The sequence below is a fragment of the Hyperoodon ampullatus genome, assembly GCF_949752795.1.
Source record: "Hyperoodon ampullatus genome assembly, chromosome: 7".
In the NCBI taxonomy this organism is placed as follows: domain Eukaryota; kingdom Metazoa; phylum Chordata; class Mammalia; order Artiodactyla; family Ziphiidae; genus Hyperoodon; species Hyperoodon ampullatus.
Window position 1 is genome coordinate 13,848,882 of NC_136920.1, and position 21,554 is coordinate 13,870,435.

At 41.5% G+C, this 21,554-nt stretch overlaps 1 protein-coding gene across 1 annotated transcript in view; it reads left to right on the forward strand.

The window, feature by feature from the left end:
* Positions 1-92: 92 nt before the first annotated feature.
* Positions 93-21,554, forward strand: part of LOC307055509 (olfactory receptor 5AN6-like) — a gene marked incomplete at both ends in the record, with an annotated part of 38,970 nt that continues 17,508 nt past the window's right edge. The window contains 5 exons of the mRNA XM_079707745.1: positions 93-264; positions 418-547; positions 652-817; positions 1,126-1,350; positions 2,649-2,699. Coding sequence (XP_079563871.1) covers positions 93-264; positions 418-547; positions 652-817; positions 1,126-1,350; positions 2,649-2,699 — 744 coding nt within the window. The remainder of the gene's footprint in view (positions 265-417; positions 548-651; positions 818-1,125; positions 1,351-2,648; positions 2,700-21,554) is intronic.

Consider the following 21,554-nt stretch of genomic DNA (forward strand, 5'->3'; position numbering starts at 1 on the left):
GCTATTGCTACACTTTCTACGTCTGCTATAAACTTTCAGATTAAAAGGTCACTGCCACTTAACCACTCAGGCTGGACGCCTCAGACTGCGAAATGAACAGCTCACAATCGTTAAATCCTCAGGAATTCGGAAAAAATGACTTATGTTATGTTCAGAAAAGCAAGCTCACTTGTACCAGAAGTGGGGTTCGAACCCACGAGGATATAAATCCATTGGATCTTAAGTCCAACGCCTTAACCACTCGGCCATTCTGGTATCCGCTAGGTTTGAGCTTATTTTTACATAACCTGAGAATACTGAGCTACGAAAAGTTGCACAACAATTTAAAATTTTTATGCCGTATGTAAAAGAATACGGGGATGGGGGGATGGGAAACTCGGTAACTTTCATCACATCCTGTGATTTCCTCATGTCCAGTCACCAGAAACTGGAGCCACACGAAAGCGATGAAGACTCAAGTAGCAGGATTCCTAACAGTCGCGTCTGAGGACACCACAGGGAACTGGAATGGGCTCCTTTTCAAAGTGGTCGAGTCTCATCGGAAATCGTAGGTAATGTATTTGTCTTCCTCCTAGCTCTTTCCTTATCAAAACAAAAGCGACTCTGGTGGGACTCGAACCCACAACCTTTGAATGCCTCCATCTAATCTAGAAGTCCAATGCGCTATCCATTGCGCCACAGAGCCCGGCGACCAAGGATCTTCCGCGTTGCTTACATCAAGGCAGGAGTGGGGTCTGTCTGGGGGACGGTCGCCGGCACGTCGGGCCACGCTTTCTTTCTCGGACAAACTGGGGAGCCCGCGTCGCCAAGGAGAAGCGTGAATGGGCATTGCGCTTGAAAGTCTGAAATCTGTTTGAAAGTTTCTTCTCGCGAGCGATCGCCAGGCATCAACTTTCAACCTCATTACACATCAGGAGGAAAAAGTCTTTGTGTGAATAAAAAGTCTTTACTGTGTCCTGGCAAAAACTTGCAGCGGGAGGTTCCATAGTGTAGCGGTTATCACGTCTGCTTTACACGCAGAAGGTCCTGGGTTCGAGCCCCAGTGGAACCACGATACACATTTATCCTTTTTCAGGGATATTTTAACGTTTCTTTTTGCCAGCCGTAACTTGAGTTTTACTCCAGGAAGTGGGAGACGCTGCCGGTTCCAACCGGGCTCCGCGCTGCTCCCCGAAGCGCAGGCTAGGCTCCAGAGGTGCCCGCGCACATCGGCCACCAAGGCTGCCCCCTCGTGGCGCCACTAGGGAGGTGCAAGCGGCTCCGCCCTGCTCAGGTCATCGCGCGTCTCTGCGCCTGCGCGCTCCAGACAACCCCCCCCCGCCCGCCGCAGTTCCGCCTCCAGGTGCCTGGGTAGGTATCCGGATCCCGCTCCTTCTAAACCCTGCTTTGCCATCTTTCAGTGTTGCTGCCACCACTCAGGGGTTATCCCGAAGGTCACCTCTCTCCTTTGTTGATTACTTCCAAGTCCACTGACCTCGTACTTTTATTTAAATTAAAAAAACTTTTTGAAAAATTATATGCTCATGGTGGAGAATTCAAGCAGCCCCACGTGTTTTACGGTGCTGTTTCCCTCTAGCAAAGACTTTCTCTTTGACTAAAGTCTAGCTGGGCTCCTCTGAGCCCTCCTCTCAACTAGGTGGCCTATAAGACTTGAAAAAACAGTTGACACTAATAGCGTTTTTAGCAGCTCAAGGCTGCATCCCTAAAGTGACTCTAGTTTCAGTGAAAGTGTCAGCCTGAGAAAACTGAATGCTGCCGACGCCCCAGCCCCATTTACTGTTTGTTCCAGCCAACAGCTGAATCTGGGGCCCCGGATCAGCAGTATAACTGTACATTTTCTTTATAAATCACTTATGTTTAGTGTACAAAGGTAGCGTTGCCAGAGGTACTGCTCCACCCCAACAATATTCTAGAAATCTTTCTATTTCCTTCTTAAGCCTTCATTCATCTTTTCACTTCCGGTGTTTGGATATATCCTAATTCTTTAGTCTGTGCTTTTTTTTTTTTTTTTTTTTTTTTTTTTTTTTTTTTTTTGTGGTACGCAGGCCTTTCACTGCTGTGGCCTCTCCCGTTGTGGAGCACAGGCTCCGGACACGCAGGCTCAGCAGCCATGGCTCACGGGCCCAGCCGCTCTGCAGCATGTGGGATCTTCCCGGACCGGGGCACGAACCCGTGTCGCCTGCATTGGCAGGCGGACTCTCAACCACTGTGCCACCAGGGAAGCCCAGTCTGTGCTTTTTGATGAGCGATTAAATTGTATTCAGTCTTACAGACCGATACCGTAATGGAATTCCTTGGTCATTGGTTTTGGGGTGGATCACTATGTAGAACAATAATAGCGGAAATCTTGAATAGTCATTATTATCTAACCCATTTTACAAACGACTAAGAGGAAGCACAGAGAAGTTACATAGTGGCCCAAGGTCACACACTGGCCCCAGACAATTAAGGTGCAGATCAAAGGAATGATTTCAGTAAGCCCAGACTCTTGCATTTTCTCATACATAGAAAGGTGCTAAATTCATTAACTTGAGATGTCTATTTCTTTAATCACCAGTACTCTTTTGATGTTTGACTATGTTTTTTTGTTTTTGTTTTGTTTTTTTGCAAAAACTCCAATATATCATGGCTCTCTCTTACCTCTTCAGAACAGTCCCTCTGAGCTATCTGAGAGGCTGTATCTCAGGCTTAAGTCCTCGGTAAGTCCACTGAATAAAACATAATTCTCCACTTTTAGGTTGTGTTTTTTTCTTTTCTTTTTTTTTTTTCATTCGACATAGGTTTTGAGGCTTCGTCTTTGGAAATAAAAATCTCAGTTAAATTCTTAAACGTCTGCCAAAGGGAGAATCATGGAAAAGGAATAGGTCCCTCTAGTGGTGAGAAGACATTATGAAACATTTTGCTCTGTAGACACTGCTCCTAAATGTAAGAGGTTCTTTAGAAATAGAGCTTCCCAACATCTCCCAAGGTGGGAGATGTTGAACGATTTAGCCAAAACGCAAATACCCTGTGTTAGAATCCATATGTTAAAAGATTGTTGTCAAGCAACACGTTCTCATTACATGGAAGGAGAAGGAACACATTTTCATGGGAAATAGATTTTAATGTATACTGCTTCTCTCCAAAGTACTGTGGTCTTTTAGGAACCCAGTAATCAATTAATTGTCTCTTAAAAGTAAGTGTGTGTGAGTGTGTGTGCGTGTGTGTGTGTGTGTATCCTGAGATAGTCTCAAAGTAAAAAGTGTGTATACATGTGTGTGTGTATTTTTTTTTTCCTGGAACTAGTCTCTTGTGAATCCTCAATTCACTATTTGCCTCTAGAAAGTAAAGACTAAATGCTAAAAAAGGTACGTGGAAGGGAAGTTTTTTGGTTTTTTTGTTTTGTTTTGTTTTTTGGTAATAAAAAATGATTCACAAGGAAGAAAGTAGCTGCTACTGTTGATAAAGGAACATACTAGTTATGGCAGAATATGATTCTGTATTCTTTGGTTCCAAGGGAAGCTTGAATTGTTTTTGATGTTTTTGTTACATGGGTAATTAGGTACAAAATTCAAGGCTGAAGTCAAAAGTGTGGTGAATGGTTTTAATTCTAGGTAGGAAGTAACAACCACCCCAAAGAAGCAAATGTAGATTTTTAAAAGATCTTCCAACTTTAGTAAAGCATCCATGAGTCCAGGATCAGACATGAGCAAATGTGAATTTTGTCAATAGCATCTGCCTTGTGTTGCCCCTGCCACCTTGCTGAAGTGTTCCACCCTTCTCTACCTGGGTCTCTGGGCTACCTTTACACCCCGGACTTGGATTTACCTCCCTCACATGCACCCAGTGCAGCTTTCCTGTCCTACCTCTCTTCCACTCTGGGATGACACCTGGTGCCTTTGGCTGCGCCAGTAGACCACCTGAAATTAATCCCTAGTGAGATAATATTGGGAACGGATTTAGAGATTTGACTTCCAGTGGACCTTGAGCCTCATTATATGCTCATTGTAATACATTAGCATCTAAATGACATGCCCACAGGCACCGTGACAGTTCTGAGGCCAACCGTGAAAGGCCAAAAAGTGGGCGGTGGCCCAGTTCCTGGAAGTCCCTGCCCCTTCCCCAAAACAGTTAGAAAAATCCTCCCACTCATTAGCCTATGAAATTACTCAGCCAAGGAACTCCCTGGTGGTCCAGTGATTAGGATTCCATGCCTCCACTGCAGGGGGCATGGGTTTGATCGCTGGTCAGGGAACTAAGATCCTGCATGCCAAGGCCAAAAAAAAAAAAAGAAAGAAAAAAACGTTACCCAGCCCATAAAAACTAGCGACCCCATATTTGGGTCCTCTCGCCTTCTGAGACGGCCCACACTCTGTCTATGGAGTGTATAGTTCTCTAAGTAAATCCACTTCTTACCTATCACTTTGCCTCTCACTGAATTCTTTCTCCGCTGAGACATAAAGAACCTGAACTTCAGGGCTTCCCTGGTGGCGCAGTAGTTGAGAGTCCACCTGCTGATGCAGGGGACGTGGGTTCGTGTCCCAGTCTGGGAAGATCCCATATGCCGCGGAGCAGCTGGGCCCGTGAGCCATGGCCGCTGAGCCTGCGCGTCCGGAGCCTGTGCTCCACAACGGGAGAGGCCACAGCAGTGAGAGGCCCGCGTACCGCAAAAAAAAAAAAAAAAAAAAAGCAAATTATATGCCAATATCTGGTCCTGGGCTTTTGTTTGTTGGAAGATTTTTTATCACAGTTTCAATTTCAGTGCTTGTGATTGGTCTGTTCATATTTTCTATTTCTTCCTGATTCAGTCTTGGCAGGTTGTGCATTTCTAAGAATTTGTCCATTTCTTCCAGGTTGTCCATTTTATTGGCATAGAATTACTTGTAGTAATCTCTCATGATCTTTTGTATTTCTGCAGTGTCAGTTGTTACTTCTCCTTTTTCATTTCTAATTCTATTGATTTGACCCTTCACCCGTTTTTTCTTGATGAGTCTGGCTAATGGTTTATCAATTTTGTTTATCTTCTCAAAGAACCAGCTTTTAGTTTTATTGATTTGCTATCATTTCTTTCATTTCTTTTTCATTTATTTCTGATCTGATTTTTATGATTTCTTTCCTTCTGCTAACTTTGGGGTGTTTTTGTTCTTCTTTCTCTAATTGCTTTAGGTACAAGGTTAGGTTGTTTTTTCGAGATGTTGCCTGTTTCTTAAGGTGGGATTGTATTGCTATAAACTTCCCTCTTAGAACTGCTTTTGCTGCATCCCATAGGTTTTGGCTCGTCGTGTCTCCATTGTCATTTGTTTCTAGGTATTTTTTAATTTCCTCTTTGATTTCTTCAGTGATCACTTCACTATTAAGTAGTGTATTGTTTAGCCTCCATGTGTCTGTATTTTTTACAGATCTTTTCCTGTAATTGATATCTAGTCTCATAGCATTGTGGTCAGAAAAGATACTTGATACAATTTCAATTTTCTTAAATTTACCAAGGCTTGATTTGTGACCCAAGATTTGATCTATCCTGGAGAATGTTCCATGAGCACTTGAGAAAAATGTGTATTCTGTTGTTTTTGGATGGAATGTCCTATAAATATCCATTAAGTCCATCTTGTTTAATGTATCATTTAAAGCTTGTGTTTCCTTATTTATTTTCATTTTGGATGATCTGTCCATTGGTGAAAGTGGGATGTTAAAGTCCCCTACTATGAATGTGTTACTGTCGATTTCCCCTTTTATGGCTGTTAGTATTTGCCTTATGTATTGAGGTGCTCCTATGTTGGGTGCATAAATATTTACAATTGTTATGTCTTCTTCTTGGGTCGATCCCTTGATCATTATGTAGTGTCCTTCTTTGTCTCTTCTAGTAGTCTTTATTTTAAAGTCTATTTTGTCTGATATGAGAATTGCTACTCCAGCTTTCTTTTCGTTTCCATTTGCATGGAATATCTTTTTCCATCCCCTTACTTTCAGTCTGTATGTGTCTCTAGGTCTGAAGTGGGTCTCTTGTAGACAGCATATATATGGGTCTTGTTTTTGTATCCATTCAGCCAATCTGTGTCTTTTGGTGGGAGCATTTAGTCCATTTACATTTAAGGTAATTATCGATATGTATGTTCCTATTCCCATTTTCTTAATTGTTTTGGGTTCGTTATTGTAGGTCTTTTCCTTCTGTTGTGTTTCTTGCCTAGAGAAGTTCCTTTAGCATTTGTTGTAAAGCTGGTTTGGTGGTGCTGAACTCTCTCAGCTTTTGCTTGTCTGTAAAGGTTTTAATTTCTCCATCAAATCTGAATGAGATCCTTGCTGGGTAGAGTAATCTTGGTTGCAGGTTTTTCTCCATCACTTTAAATATGTCTTGCCACTCCCTTCTGGCTTGCAGAGTTTCTGCTGAAAGATCAGCTGTTAACCTGATGGGGATTCCCTTGTGTGTTATTTGTTGCTTTTCCCTTGCTGCTTTTAATATTTTTTCTTTGTATTTAATTTTTGACAGTTTGATTAATATGTGTCTTGGTGTATTTCTCCTTGGATTTATCCTGTATGGGACTCCCTGTGCCTCCTGGACTTGATTAACTATTTCCTTTCCCATATTAGGGAAGTTTTCAACTATAATCTCTTCAAATATTTTCTCAGTCCCTTTCTTTTTCTCTTCTTCTGGAACCCCTATAATTCGAATGTTGGTGCGTTTAATGTTGTCCCAGAGGTCTCTGAGACTGTCCTCAGTTCTTTTCATTCTTTTTTCTTTCTTCTGATCTGCAGTAGTTATTTCCACTATTTTATCTTCCACGTCACTTATCCGTTTTTCTGCCTCAGTTATTCTGCTATTGATCCCATCTAGAGTATTTTTCATTTCATTTATTGTGTTTTGAATCGTTGCTTGATTCATCTTTAGTTCTTCTAGGTCCTTGTTAAATGTTTCTTGCATTTTCTCTATTCTATTTCCAAGATTTTGGATCATCTTTACTATCATTATTCTGAATTCTTTTTCAGGTAGACTGCCTATTTCCTCTTCATTTGTTAGGTCTGGTGGGTTTTTATCTTGCTCCTTCTCCTGCTGTGTGTTTTTCTGTCTTCTCATTTTGCTTATCTTACTGTGTTTGGGGTCTCCTTTTTGCAGGCTGCAGGTTCGTAGTTCCCATTGTTTTTGGTGTCTGTCCCCAGTGGCTAAGGTTGGTTCAGTGAGTTGTGTAGGCTTCCTGGTGGAGGGGACTAGTGCCTGTGTTCTGGTGGATGAGGCTGGATCTTTCTTTCTGGTGGGCAGGTCCACGTCTGGTGGTGTGTTTTGGGGTGTCTGTGGACTTTTTATGATTTTAGGCAGCCTCTCTGCTAATGGGTGGTGTTGTGTTCCTGTCTTGCTAGTTGTTTGGCATAGGGTGTCCAGCACTGTAGCTTGCTGATCGTTGAGTGAAGCTGGGTGCTGGTGTTGAGATGGAGATCTCTAGAAGATTTTCGCCGTTTGATGTTATGTGGAGCTGGGAGGTCTCTTGTGGACCAGTGTCCTGAAGTTGGCTCTCCCACCTCAGAGGCACAGCACTGACTCCTGGCTCCTCAATTTGGGATGATTCGTTGTCTATTCATGTATTCCACAGATGCAGGGTACATCAAGTTGATTGTGGAGCTTTAATCTGCTGCTTCTGAGGCTGCTGGGAGAGATTTCCCTTTCTCTTCTTTGTTCTCACAGCTCCCGGGTCTCAGCTTTGGATTTGGCCCCACCTCTCCGTGTAGGTCGCCGGAGGGTGTCTGTTCTTCGGTCAGACAGGACAGGGTTAAAGCAGCAGCCGCTTTGGGGACTCTGGCTCACTCAGGCCAGGGGAGAGGGAGGGGCACGGAGTGCGGGGCGAGCCTGCAGCAGTAGAGGCCAGCGTGACGTTGCACCAGCCCGAGGCGCGCCGTGCGTTCTCCCAGGGAAGCCGTCCCTGGATCCCGGGACCCTGGCAGTGACAGGCTGCACAGACTCCCCGGAAGGGGGGCGTGGACAGTGACCTGCGCTCGCACACAGGCGTCGTGGCGGCGGCCGCAGCCTCAGCGTCCCACGCCCGTCTCTGGGGTCCGCGCTTTCAGCCGTGGCTCGCGCCCGTCTCTGGAGCTCCTTTAAGCAGCGCTCTGAATCCCCTCTCCTCGCGCACCAGGAAACCAAGAGGGAAGAAAAAGTCCCTTGCCTCTTCGGCAGCTCCAGACTTTTTCCCGGACTCCCTCCCGGCTAGCTGTGGCGCATTAGCCCCTTCAGGCTGTGTTCACGCCGCCAGCCCCAGTCCTCTCCCTGCGCTCCGACTGAAGCCCGAGCCTCAGCTCTCAGCACCGCCCACCCTGGCGGGCGAGCAGACAAGCCTCTCCGGCTGGTGAGTGCCGGTTGGCACCGATCCTCTGTGCGAGAATCTCTCTGCTTTGCCCTACCCAGGTACGTGGGGAGTTTCCTGCCTTTTGGGAGGTCTGAGGTCTTCTGCCAGCGTTCAGTAGGTGTTCTGTAGGAGTTGTTCCATGTGTAGCTGTATTTCTGGTGTATCTGTGGGGAGGAAGGTGATCTCCGTGTCTTACTCTTCTGCCATCTTCTTGTGTACCTCAGATGTCAAAGTGTCATTTAATTTACCTGGTTGGTTAGTTTGATGACTACTGTCAAATTCTAGGATTATTTCCCCCTTTTGGGAGAAAGAAATTCAAGCATGATCCTTCTCTAAGAACTCTCAGCCTAATAAACGGGTGGGGTGGAGGAACTAAGGAAAAGAGGGTGTGTATCTCACAAAGGACTTAAACAATAAGGGATAGGTTCAGAGACAGGAACCTCTTGAGGTTCATTAGAGATCCCCACTATTTGAACTGTTTTAGGACTCCAAGGCAGGGGCTGTTTTATAATAGCAGAGTTGAGCACCAAGAATGTGGCTCTGGTGTCATTTAGGACTGGAAGAGATTCATCTCCAATCTGGAGAAATGTTTCTCCAAGCCAATTAAGAGGGAGGGTTGAGAAGAGCCCCTGTAGTTCCTTGGAGCCTCATCATGGAGAACTGGGAGGATGCTGGAAAGATTTGTTAGAGAGCTGAAAGTACTTAGATTTATAACAATATTTTTTCCAATGTCCTGGCTCTTTACAATAACAGAAACTAGGAGGGTTTGGCTTCATTTACTAGAGTTGAAGGTTAAAAATTATGGTGGTCTTTCTCTTAGGTGACTCATCTAGTGTATGAGAGAGCTGGTTTGCCCGATTAACTAAATCTGGGGTGGACATAGTTTCTCATTCCATCCTGGTCCTTTTTACTAGAAGAGAAAGGTCCCAGTTCAGCCCATAAATAAACATAGAGTTAAAGCTGCCCAAGTGGAATTAACATCTGAAGGAAGACCAGAATTTTCTTGAAAAATAATCTGAAGTTGATTGTAATAGTGATGAACAGGCTCATCAGATTTTTGTGTGTAAACCTGAATTTCATTCCAGTCAACAGGTTGTTATTTAAAATTTTTGCTGCAATTTTCACTATATCAATGGTTAAGGAATTTTCATTTTATTTGTTAATCAACACATAATTTCCTAATGGCTCATTTTGAGTTTAAGTCTTATCTAGTAATTCCAAAGAGTCTAATATACTCTAATGTTTTCCAGAAGTATAATGTTCACGTTATTCATAAGTAATTAGTGTTCCTAATAATATTAATCTCATAATAATAAAAAATTGACAGTGATAGCAAAGGTAATTGTTTAACAAAAATCACTCTGCCAAGATTTTCTGAAAATGAAAGGGTTTTTTTCTTCTTTTTTTTTTTGCGGTACACGGGCTTCTCACTGTTGTGGCCTCTCCCGTTGCGGAGCACAGGCTCCGGACGCACAGGCTCAGCGGCCATGGCTCACGGGCCCAGCCGCTCTGCGGCATGTGGGATCTTCCCGGACCGGGGCATGAACCCGTGTCCTCTGCATTGGCAGGCGGACTCTCAACCACTGTGCCACCAGGGAAGCCCTGAAAAATGAAAGTCTTTTTAAAACTATGTCCAATTTAGTTGGCATTTTAATTAAAACATATAGTTAGCTTGTATTTAATGAAAACATATAGTTAGCTGGGAACAATAATAATATACATTACCATGCATTTCTAATAAACTGGTATCAGAATATTACAGTTGGAGGTATTTCTTCAGAGACAAATGGGAATTTAAAAATCAAAATGATAATCTGTCCTATTTGAATAGTTCTTACATAATGGTTTTCATATGGGTTGTATATCATATGATCCTCCCACAAATATACAATGTTGACATATTTAGGTGCATCTCACAGATGAATGAACGGCTTATGTGAGATCAGTTGAGGGTCACAAGACCACACAGATGAAAATAGGCAGGATTCAATCCTATGCCATGTGATAACATTACCACTTTTTTCTTTTGAAACTATGATGCCCACTCTTTGAGACTGTTCTTTCATTATGTCTTGATGCCTCTTTTTAAGAATTAAACAGTATGATTTGTTTAAAATGGTACTGTGAATGTGAGTTTGTAACTTACCTGTTCTCAATTACATTATCCTTCTGAGAATATATTTGTTTATTAATGTTATTCAACACTTACAATATACTCAGTAAATTCCCCATCTCCCTGGTCTGGTTTCTTTCCCCGAATTAAACTGCATGAAAGTATCAAGCTCAGGTACTTGAGGAGCTCATGGTAGAGTGCTTAGAGCATGATGAGCATATAATGTTTTTGAGGAAGGTCAATTACTACTGCAATGCTGGGTTCTCATGTGGATTTTAGTCCCCCAGTCACCTCTTAAAACTCACCCTACAATTTAGGCATACTTCTACCAGGTGGTAGCAACATTCCATAGTGGGGCTAAATTAATAGGCATCTCTGAAGATAATGGTTTGTTAATAGTTATCTCAGTTGTAACCATGCTGTTTGGGTTCTTAAGGTCTTCTACTTTAGCTCTTTTGTCTCAGAGTTAAAAACAGGTCCAGAGAGGCCAAGAGCCTAATCCCCCACAGTAGGATGAGAACTGGAACTTAGTTTCTATGACTTCTAGCTTAGTACTTTCCTCTTGCATATATATTTTAAAGACCTCCTAAACTTCTAAATGTATTTTAATCTTGTACCTTATCTTTGGAATAAGTGAAAAGACTTTGAATCTGTATAAGGTTAATGTTTTTACTCATCCCCAGTGGAAGAAATAGAAACTGAGATAATTTTTAAACTCCAATTTGAGAATCAAGATTGTATTTTATTTCCAAGCACCTCTGGATTTTTCTCTGGGCTTTGCTTCGAAACAATTAAAGTATCCTTAATAAACTAGGTATGCTAAAATGTTTAACAAACATGAAAGCAAATCCTATTTTAGGAGGAGCTGTCAGCAAACAAACTCTAAGATGCGTAGAATCTTAGTGAGATAAATTTTGGGTTGAATTTCAAAGAAACGTCTCCTAAATATTTGTAATTCTCTGTGGAGTTTACTTGCTTTTTTTGTGCTATTTGCTTTAATACTTTTTGATGTTTGCTTAAACTGCTTTAAATTCTTTTTTTAAAGTTTTTTTGATGTGGACCATTGTTTAAAGTCTTTATTGAATTTGTTACAATACTGCTTTTGTTTTAAGTTTTGGCTTTTTGGTCATGAGGCATGTAGGATCTTAGCTCCCCAACCAGGGATCAAACCCACACCCCCTGCATTGGAAGGCGAAGTTTTAACCACTGGACTACCAGGGAAGTCCCTAAACTGCTTTAAATTCTTAAATTTCATCATATTTGAAATTTTATATTTTAAAGTAAGGGTATGGAGAGTTTACAGTTATATCCAGGTGAGTTAAATAAGGCAACTTTCTTCTTCATTCTTAAATTTCTCATAGCATAGGCTGACAAATACATTGAGTGTCCCTACTCTACATTTTCCTGTCCAGTGCAGACTTTGCTAATTCATAATTTGCTCTTTATTCTTAAGCTTCTTCTTTTTTTTTTTTTTTTTTTTTTTGCAGTACGCGGTCCTCTCACTGTTCTGGCCTCTCCCGTTGCGGAGCACAGGCTCCAGACATGCAGGCTCAGCGGCCATGGCTCACGGGCCCAGCCGCTCCGCGGCACGTGGGATCTTCCCGGACCGGGGCACAGACCCGTGTCCCCTGCATCAGCAGGCGGACTCTCAACCACTGCGCCACCAGGGAAGCCCGGAAGCCCTATTCTTAAGCTTCTTTGTAGATAATCATTATCACTATGATCAGAGTTGACATGGCGGATGAAATCTATTACCATCCTCTTTTATTGGCCTTTTCTAATCCCAAGAAAATGAATAGATCATAATTACGAGTTTACCTTTAAATTATCCCAGATCTGAATTCAGTATCAAAACTCATTCATAGTTAGTTGGGCTTGACTCCCCTAGCCTCAGGATCTCCTGGACCAGTTTATCTCCAAGCCTAGAGAAGAATGCTTCTCTTGACAAGAACTTCTTGCCTTCTTTCCTTTGCAGTCTCTTCAGGGGGTCACTTACCTTCTTTGCTTTGAACAATCTCCACTGCTTAATTTTTTTCCCTCAATTTGCTTACTACCGTGTGTGTCAAGAGTCTCAGTAATTATATTCCTTCACTTAGAAGATATTTCTGTCAATCAATTTTTATTTTCAGACTGAAGATTGCTAACTTGATTTCCATGAAACAGATGAACTCCTTTTTGTAAACTTTATTCCTATAGAAAAAGTTTCAAAAAACAAGAAATCAATGTCTCAAAATTTCAGACTTTCAGAGTTTGAGGAATCCTTGGAGAGGGAGCCCAATTTCCTCAGGCCCAGCGGGGGTGGGAGGGAGGAGTTAACTGACTTGCCCACAGCGACCCATCCAGGTCATGGCAGTGCTTGGAGTAGCACCCAACATATTAAAGAGTCGAGGAGCTGTTTTCATCACAATGAAAATGAGTCACAGTAAAAAGTCAGATAGAAAGGAAAGAGCTCTTGACCATGACCCTAGATGCAGAGTTAATCATGTTACCAGTTAACAATCATTGAGTGATTTTTTTTTTCATTAGTCTCTATGCTGAGACCTTTTTATTCACATCTCATTTCAGGATCACACCAACCCATTTGAGGTAGGTATTATTATGATTACACCAGTTTTGCAAGTGAGGAAATTGATGTTTAAGAGATTTAAAACTTGTTATATGTCTACATGAATAAAATGACAGCCAGAATTCGAACCCAACTCTCTCAGTTGGAAATTTGTGTTTTAAACACAATATTTTAGTACAAGGCTTGGTCTGTTTGTGTGTGCTTTACTGCCAATGAAGGGTTTCTTAAAGTGGAAGGCTGCCCACCAACACAAAAGGAAGTCTTCCTGGACCTAGATCAGGGAAAGCTCAAGGAGAATAAGGCAGGAGACTGTGAATAAGGCTCTGGCAATGGGTTGTTGGCCTGGTTCCCCATCACCCCAGAGAATAATTAGCACTCAGAAATGTTTAGCTCTAATGATTACTGGGCTTTTACTTTGGATCCAGGAGTGAGTGACAAAGTAGTCACGTGGAGGGAGAGTACGGCTACTGCTGCCCATTAAAATAATGACGTCTGTTTTTCTGTGACATCTTTTTCTGGTTTTGGTATCAGGGTGATGGTGGCTTTGTAGAATTAATTAGGGAGTGTTTCTCTCTCTGCAATTTTTTGGAAGAGTTTGAGAAGGATGGGTGTTAGCTCTTCTCTAAATGTTTGATAGAATTTGCCTGTGAAGCCACCTGGTCCTGGACTTTTGTTTGTTGGAAGATTTTAAATTATGGTTTCAATTTCATTACTTGTGATAGGTTTGTTTATATTTTCTAATTCTTCCTGGTTCAGTCTTGGAAAATTGTACCTTTCCAAGAACTTGTTCATTTCTTCATGGTTGTCCATTTTATTGTCATAGAGTTGTTTGTAGTATTCTCTTATAATCCTTTGTATTTCTGCGGTGTCAGTTGTGATTTCTCCTTTTTCATTTCTAACTTTATTGATTTGTGTCCTCTCCCTTTCTTCCTTGATGAGCCTGGCTAAGGGTTTATCAATTTTGTTTATCTTCTCAAAGAACCAGATTTTAGTTTTATTGATCTTTGCTATTGTTTCCTTTGTTTCTATTTCATTTATTTTTTCTCTCATCTTTATGATCTCTTTCCTTCCACTGACTTTGGGTTTTCTTTGTTCTTTCTCTAGTTGTTTTAAGTGTAGGGTTAGGTTGTTTATTTTAGAGTTTCTTGAGGTGAGATTGAATTGCTATAAACTTCTCTCTTAGAACTGCTTCTGCTGCATCCCATAGGTTTTGGGTCATCATGTTTTCATTGTCATTTGTTTCTACGGACTTGAGGACACGGGGTGGGAGGGGGAAGCTGGGGTGAAGGGAGAGTAGCATTGACATATATACACTACCGAATGTAAAGTAGTTAGCTAGTGGGAAGCAGCAGCATAGCACAGGGAGATCAGCTCGGTGCTTTGCGATGACCTAGAGGGGTGGGTTAGGGAGGATGGGAGGGAGGCTCAAGAGGGAGGGCATATGGGGACATATGTATGCATATGGCTGGTTCGCTTTGGTGTACAACAGAAACTAATGCAGTATTGTGAAACAATTATACTCCAATGAAGATCTATTAAAAAAATACAGTAATGACGTCTCAAAGGCCATTTGAAGGCTTAATAATAAAGAAATAGTGATTCCAGAAGCAGATATTACTGTCTGCATGAGGCCAAGATATAAAAAGTTGACTGAACCAGAAACCAGACACAGAGCAGATGAACTAGACACAGAGCAGGGAAATGCAGATGAACTGAAATTTGTAAAATATGTTATTGTAGCAAAGCAACCAATAATTCTTTTCCTGTGGCATCAGAACTCAGGACACTTCTGCCTGAAATAATTCAGTAAATGTAGCTCCTTTCCTCCCACCTCATTCATCCAACAAATGACAATTATAAATTTACAACCTTTGCCACATTTTATCTGTAAAAGGGGCAGAGTCACTCTACCCACCTGCTAAGTGGGTGTTATAAGCCAAACATTCTGCTAAGTTCTGTGAATTAACAGTGAAAAAAGTTCATTCATTAAACAAATATTTACTGAGGCTATGTCCCAGACACTGTTCTAGGGACTCAGGATAGATAAATAAATCGAACAAATAAAACTCCCTGCCTGCCTGTGAGTTGCTTACATTCTGGTAGGGAAGATTTCATTAAGATAAGAAACATCAAATTTATCTAATTTCCTCTTTGGTAGGATTAATAGATTGATATTATAGTGAAGAGTTGTCTTGGCTCTTCTTGGTTTTGGATGCTCAATCAGTGAATGATTGTGGGGAGATTTAAAATTTTTAGAAAACACAAAGCTAGGATTAGTATTTATTTATTAACAACTTTATAGAGATATCTTTAACACATAGAAATTGCATATATTTAAGGCCCACAACTTGATGTTTTTATATATATGTAAACATTGTGAAAGATCACCACAATCATGTTAAATAACTTATCTATCATCTCTACATAGTTATTTGTGTGTGTGTGAAAATTTAATTTAATGTGAGAAGATTTAAGATTTATCCTCTTAGAAAACTTTCAAGTGTACAATAATGTTAACTATTGTCAAGATGCTGTTGTTCATTAGATCTCCAGAACTTATTTATCCTGAATAAGTGAAACTTTGTACCCTTTGACCAACATCTCCCTATTCCCTCCACCCAACTGGAGCTCTTGGCAACCATGATTCTGCTCTCTACTTTTATGAATTTGCCTTCTTTATATTCCATATATAAGTGAAATCATGCAGAATTTGACCTCTGTGTCTGGCTTATTTCACTTTGCATAATGTCCTTCATATTTGCCTACATTGTTGCAAATGATAAGATTTCCTTCTTTTTTTAAGGCTGAATAATATTCCATTATCGATCTATCTATTATCTATCTATCTATCTTAAATTTTCTTTATCCTTTCATCTGTCAATGGATGTTTAGGTTCTTTCCATATCTTGACTATTGTGAGTAATGTTGCAATGAACATGAAAGTGCAGATATCTCTTCAAGGTACTGATTTCATTTCCTTTGGATACATATCAGAAGTGGGGTTGCTGCATCATATAGTAGTTCTATTTTTATTTTTTGAGGAACCTCCATACTGTTTTCCATAGTGACTGAACCAATTTACATTTCCACCAACAGTGCACAAGCATTCCCTTTTCTCTACATCCTCACCAACACTTGTTAATAATAGCCATCTTGAAAGGTGGAAGTTGATATGTTATTGTGGTTTTGATTTTCATTTCCCTGATGATTAGTGATGTTGAGCATCTATTCATGTAAAACAGTTTTTAATATGACGAACGATAGAGAAACACAATCTGACAGTTGCAATGGTTGCAAACATGCATGGGCAATTAAATTCCATAAAATAATAAAATACATCAACTTTAACTTTACCACCGAGTCTTCCCCAGGGCCCTTCTGCTTTTTCACACCCATATATATTTCCTCATTTGGATATTATATCAGTGCCAGCCTATCTTTCTTAATGCAAAATGTGTATGGGCTTACCTCATCTTAAAAATGATAATTTGGTCTGGCCTGATGACATCCAAGTTGCCCTTTACCTCTCCCTAAATATTATCCTTAAATATGTAATGAATCCTTCCCAACTTCCCTTGCTCAGGAAATACTGGTTTCTGCTTTTTCTTTTCTTTTTAATAAATTTATTTATTTATTTATGTTTGGCTGCGTTGGGTCTTTGTTGCTATGCGTGGGCTTTCTCTAGTTGCGGTGAGCGGGGGTTACTCTACATTGTGGTGCGCGGGCTTCTTATTGCAGTGGCTTCTCTTGTTGCGGAGTGCGGGCTCTAGGCATGCAGCCTTCAGTAGTTGTGGCACACGGGCTCAGTAGTTGTGGCTCATGGGCTCTAGAGCGCAGGTTCAGTAGTTGTGGTGCACGGGCTTAGTTGCTCCACGGCATGTGGGATCTTCCCAGACCAGGGATAGAACCCGTGTCCCCTGAGTTGGCAGGTGGATTCTTAACCACTGCACCATCAGGGAAGTCTTAGTCAACATTATTAGTCAATTTTGTACAAATCAGGAGAAATCCAGGTTAATGTGCTAAAAAGAGACAAAGTAAATAGCTTCATAATGTTTACTCAAATTGGGACATAATAGCCTCAGTAAAAGGCATGCCTATAACATCTCTCCTTTGCTACTTCTTCTGCTATAGGAAGCAGTCTTTGCGGAAATAGAAAGAACTCAAGTTCATAGAACTGGCTGCCTGTGGAAATGCTACCACTGTGGTGACTCTATCAGCTCCCTGGGCACCTTGCCTTTTCCTTGTTGCCATTTTCTTCCACCTTTCTTTACATGAACTCCAGTTCACTGAGCCCCTATCTTTCAATTTACCTTTGGTAGCTAATCTTAAATTCTCCTACTGCCAGAGTGGAAAAAAAAAAAGAAGCCTCATGCTTTGGATTTATGTGGAGCTGTCACTGGTCTATTATTATCTCTAATTTTTTTTAGATGAACAACAATTCTGACTATAAAGTCTTTATAAAAATCTCTTTTGGTCACATATATATTGGGCTGATCAAAAAGTTCGTTTAGGTTTTTGAATGCTGTTATTACAGAAAACCCGAACGAACTTTTTGGCCAAACCTATATTTGCTAGTAATGGCAATATTCTTTTCTCATTGAGAAGATAATGCGGTACGCGGGCCTCTCACTGTTTCGGCCTCTCCCCTTGCAGAGCACAGGCTCCGGACGCGCAGGCTCAGCGGCCATGGCTCACGGGCCTAGCTGCTCCGCGGCATGTGGGATCTTCGTGGACCGGGGCACGAACCCGTGTTCCCTGCATCGGCAGGCGGACTCTCAACCACTGAGCCACCAGGGAAGCCCGAGAAGACAGGCTTTTTTGCAGTTTGCCCAACTACCCAGGAGAAAGTAATGCTCATTCATTAATAATAATTAAATCTAGTGCTTAAGATGGGGATTGGCACAAGACGAATAAAGCAAAACTAATCTGGGGTTTACAGTAAGCCAAGTGTTAAATAAAACTTTGCAAAGAAGTTTATTCATTATGGAGCATATACCCAGATCAGATATACATCAAACAGAATATTTTTGTCACTAAAAGAATCAGATATTTTATAGCTATTTGAAACAGGACGAGGGACATCTGTCTCCAGGGGGCGACTAGCTAGCTGGAGATAAATTCACTTTAGTAACATTACCACAACTCAGGGTGTGGTGCTCATTTTGCAACGTCTGAAAATCTTTTCCAGATGGCCTGAAGTTAACCAAGCTCAGAATAGCTGGCTGCATAAGCCAGGATGCCATTTTTAGTTTTCAGTGAAGAACAAAGCCCCCAAGTTTGTACTTGTGCCAGTGGCACAATTTTTCCTCTAGTTGAAGAAACCACGTGGAAAGGCAAATTACAATTGAAAGTCTGTTTGTAGAGACAGGAATCAAAGCAAAGTGGATAACGTATATCAACGTCTGATGTGCCCGGCTACCACATCCAGATAGGCTGAGGCCCTGGGCCAGGGAGCTACCAATTTTTCTCCCCAAGCATTCATTTTTCTGTCTTCTAAGTGACCATCTTCCCTTTTAATCAATATATTATTTACACGTTGACTAATTGACAGCTTTTCCTTCTTTTGATCTAAGAAATATTTTGTCTCTAAAATGCCTGGTTTACACATTTTAATTATCTATTATGATCTTATTTTGTGCCTTGTTTTTTAGCATTTCCAGAAACCTGAGTATTGTCCATATCTACCTTCTACATTTCCCTAATTCTTTGGTAGGTATATATGATTACCCCACTCCCCCATACACACACTCATTCACAAATTAGTAACTGATGCATTAAATGAGCTCTGATGAGATTTTAAACTTTTTTCTAAAGATTACTAGTCTCATGTTTCTGGTCTTAAACCTAGGCAAACCTAGAGTTTGCTTATTTTGCGATGATCCACATGAATAAGGAAGCATTTGCATTTCACTTCCCTGTGTCCAGAAAACGGATTTGGATTTCCCTGACCTACAACTGATCAGGGAGAGTCTGAGGTCTTGCCTGGAAGGAGCTAAAACATGTATCCTAGAATTCTCCCATCATCTTGATCTACCACTATTATCAACTAGGGTTCTTGGCCTCCTTAATTAATAGAAACTGATCAGAGGCCAGACAAGAAATTCAGGCAAGGCTTTATTGGGGCCCCTGCTGCAGCACAGGGAAGTGAGAACAAACAACAGGTTCCCTTGCTTGCCCGCTCCCTGGCGGGGGTCATGGGGGCGGGGCGAGCTTGTTCCTTATATGGGTGAAGGTAGGGGTATGTCCAGGGGTTGGGCTGGGGGGGGCGTTGCTTAGGTGGTGTTCCCACCCCTTAGGTGGAGTGTTGCGTGCAGGGGGCATGAGCAGTACCCTACTTTTGCTCTGGGCTCTTCAAAAGTGGCTGTTGGGTTTTTTGTCTCTTTGTATGTTTTGTCCAGAATTTGCCCTAACTGTGCATGCATGCAGTTATTTTTAGTCCCATACATTTTCTTTGTATTTTGTTGCCCAAGGAGAGGTGTGTCCCCATGCAAGCGTTGCAGCACTGCAGCCAACGGTCCCAGGTCCCAGCCTGTCTCAAGGCTACTTTCTCTGAATTCTTGGTGCATCTCCTTGTCTGTTAACATCTCCTAAATAACTGGGGAAGAAAAAACCAACTGTTTATTTTTGACTTTTGCTGCTTTTATTCCATCCTCACTCTTCATGCTTCCCTATCCCTTTCTAATGATGGCCCAAATCTCCTATGTGCAATACCACATATGGATCTGGCCAGGGATGAGATTCCTTCCATTCCTACAAGTAAAGAAATAGCCATGGCAGCCTCTTGAGGTCATGGCTTGGAACTGTTATAAACTGGATGTGGCAGCATCTCCCATCGGTGTAGCCAGACTAGATGGCTGGCACCATCTGGTTGGAAGACAGACAAACCATACACTTTGGTGGGACCACACTCTAGAAATAAACAGGCATCTGGGATCCAGGGAGACCTCATGGAAGAACAGAGGTTTCATCTCTCTCAAAGTTCTTCTGAAATAGAATCACGATGTCTGATTGGACTTATATATCAACATAAGTAGAAAAACTGGCACGTGTAAAGTATCACGTTGCTATTGTATGGTATATTCTTTATTCTAATAAAACCTCTTTTTTATGCAAAGGAAGGCTGGGTTGTTTTCATCTTAAGGAATCCTTAAGGAGCAAAACTGATCCATATGGACCAGAGGGAGGAAGTCCTTATATCAGACACACAATAAAACCCATAGTCCATTTTCTAACAACTATAAGCTAAGGAAGTAGCATAGCAGGGATCGTCTCACTCTTCAACTTGACCCCCAGTCTAGAATACAACCTCTCTGGGGTTGAGAAGCAGCTGGGAGGTGTCCTTGAGGCTAATCAAGAAGAGGTGGGTTCTGGGAAGTCCTGCATCTCAGCACTCCTACCAGTCCAATCTTTCCTTTACTTATTTCATGTATCCTGTGACATACACTATTTATAATTTGCTGTTATCATCTGTGCTATCTGTCTGGATGACACTTTTTTTTTTTCTTGCAGTTCCTCTTTTTACCCAAAGGCAAAGCAAGTATTCCTTCTCTGTTTAACACTTTTGGTGTCTGTGGCTTCCAGATCTCTGAAGGTTCTGGAATTGTTTTTCATCATACATGCTATCCCTGGTAGTTTTTCAACAGAAGGCCATATGTGAGATTTTCCTGCTTCAGCCAGTTAAACACCTTTGATGAAAACTGTAGCCTTCTTTATTCATTTGATTTAATTTTGTTTAACAATTACAGTTAGGTGTAACTCACTGTGAAGGGGAAAATATTTGTTAGTTTGAAGGGGAAAATAACCTTTTCTGTCCTCGGCCATCATTGCTTGAGTGGGATTGGTTCCAACTCTGGGTTTCAGGGTTGAACCCCGACGGGCTTAAGACAATTAGAAAATATCTGAAATGCAAATCAAAACCACAATGAGGTATCATCTCACACCAGTCAGAATGGGTATCATCAAAAAGTCTACAAATAATAAATGCTGGAAAGGACGTAGAGAAAAAGGAACCCTCCTACACTGTTGGTAGGAATGTAAATTGGCGCAGCCACTAAGGAGAACAGTATAGAGGTTCCTTAAAAAACTAAAAATAGAGCTATCATATGATCCAGCAATCCCACTACTGGGCATATATCTGGAAACTAATTCAGATAGTTTCCAGCCGCTCCGCGGCACGTGGGATCCTCCTGGACTGGGGTACGAACCCGTGTCCCCTGCATCGGCAGGTGGACTCTCAACCACTGCGCCACCAGGGAAGCCCTATTTATGTTTCTTATTCCCGATTCCAAATCTCTGTAAGGTCTTTCTGAACATGATCTATCTATGGAGTTCCATCTTAAAGTAAAAAACAAAAAACAAAAACTCATTCAAAATAGGATGGTAGAGAGTTGAAACTCACTCTGCTGTAAAGAATCAGACACAGCATTGCTGCAGGTTCCCTACTTCCTGGTGTTTTTGCCAGACAGAGGTCCCTGATGATTGGTCCTATGTTTTGGTGACATAATTTATTTTATAGATAACAAGGTTGGAAGTGATCTGTATATCAGCCCCATGATTCTTGCAGAGT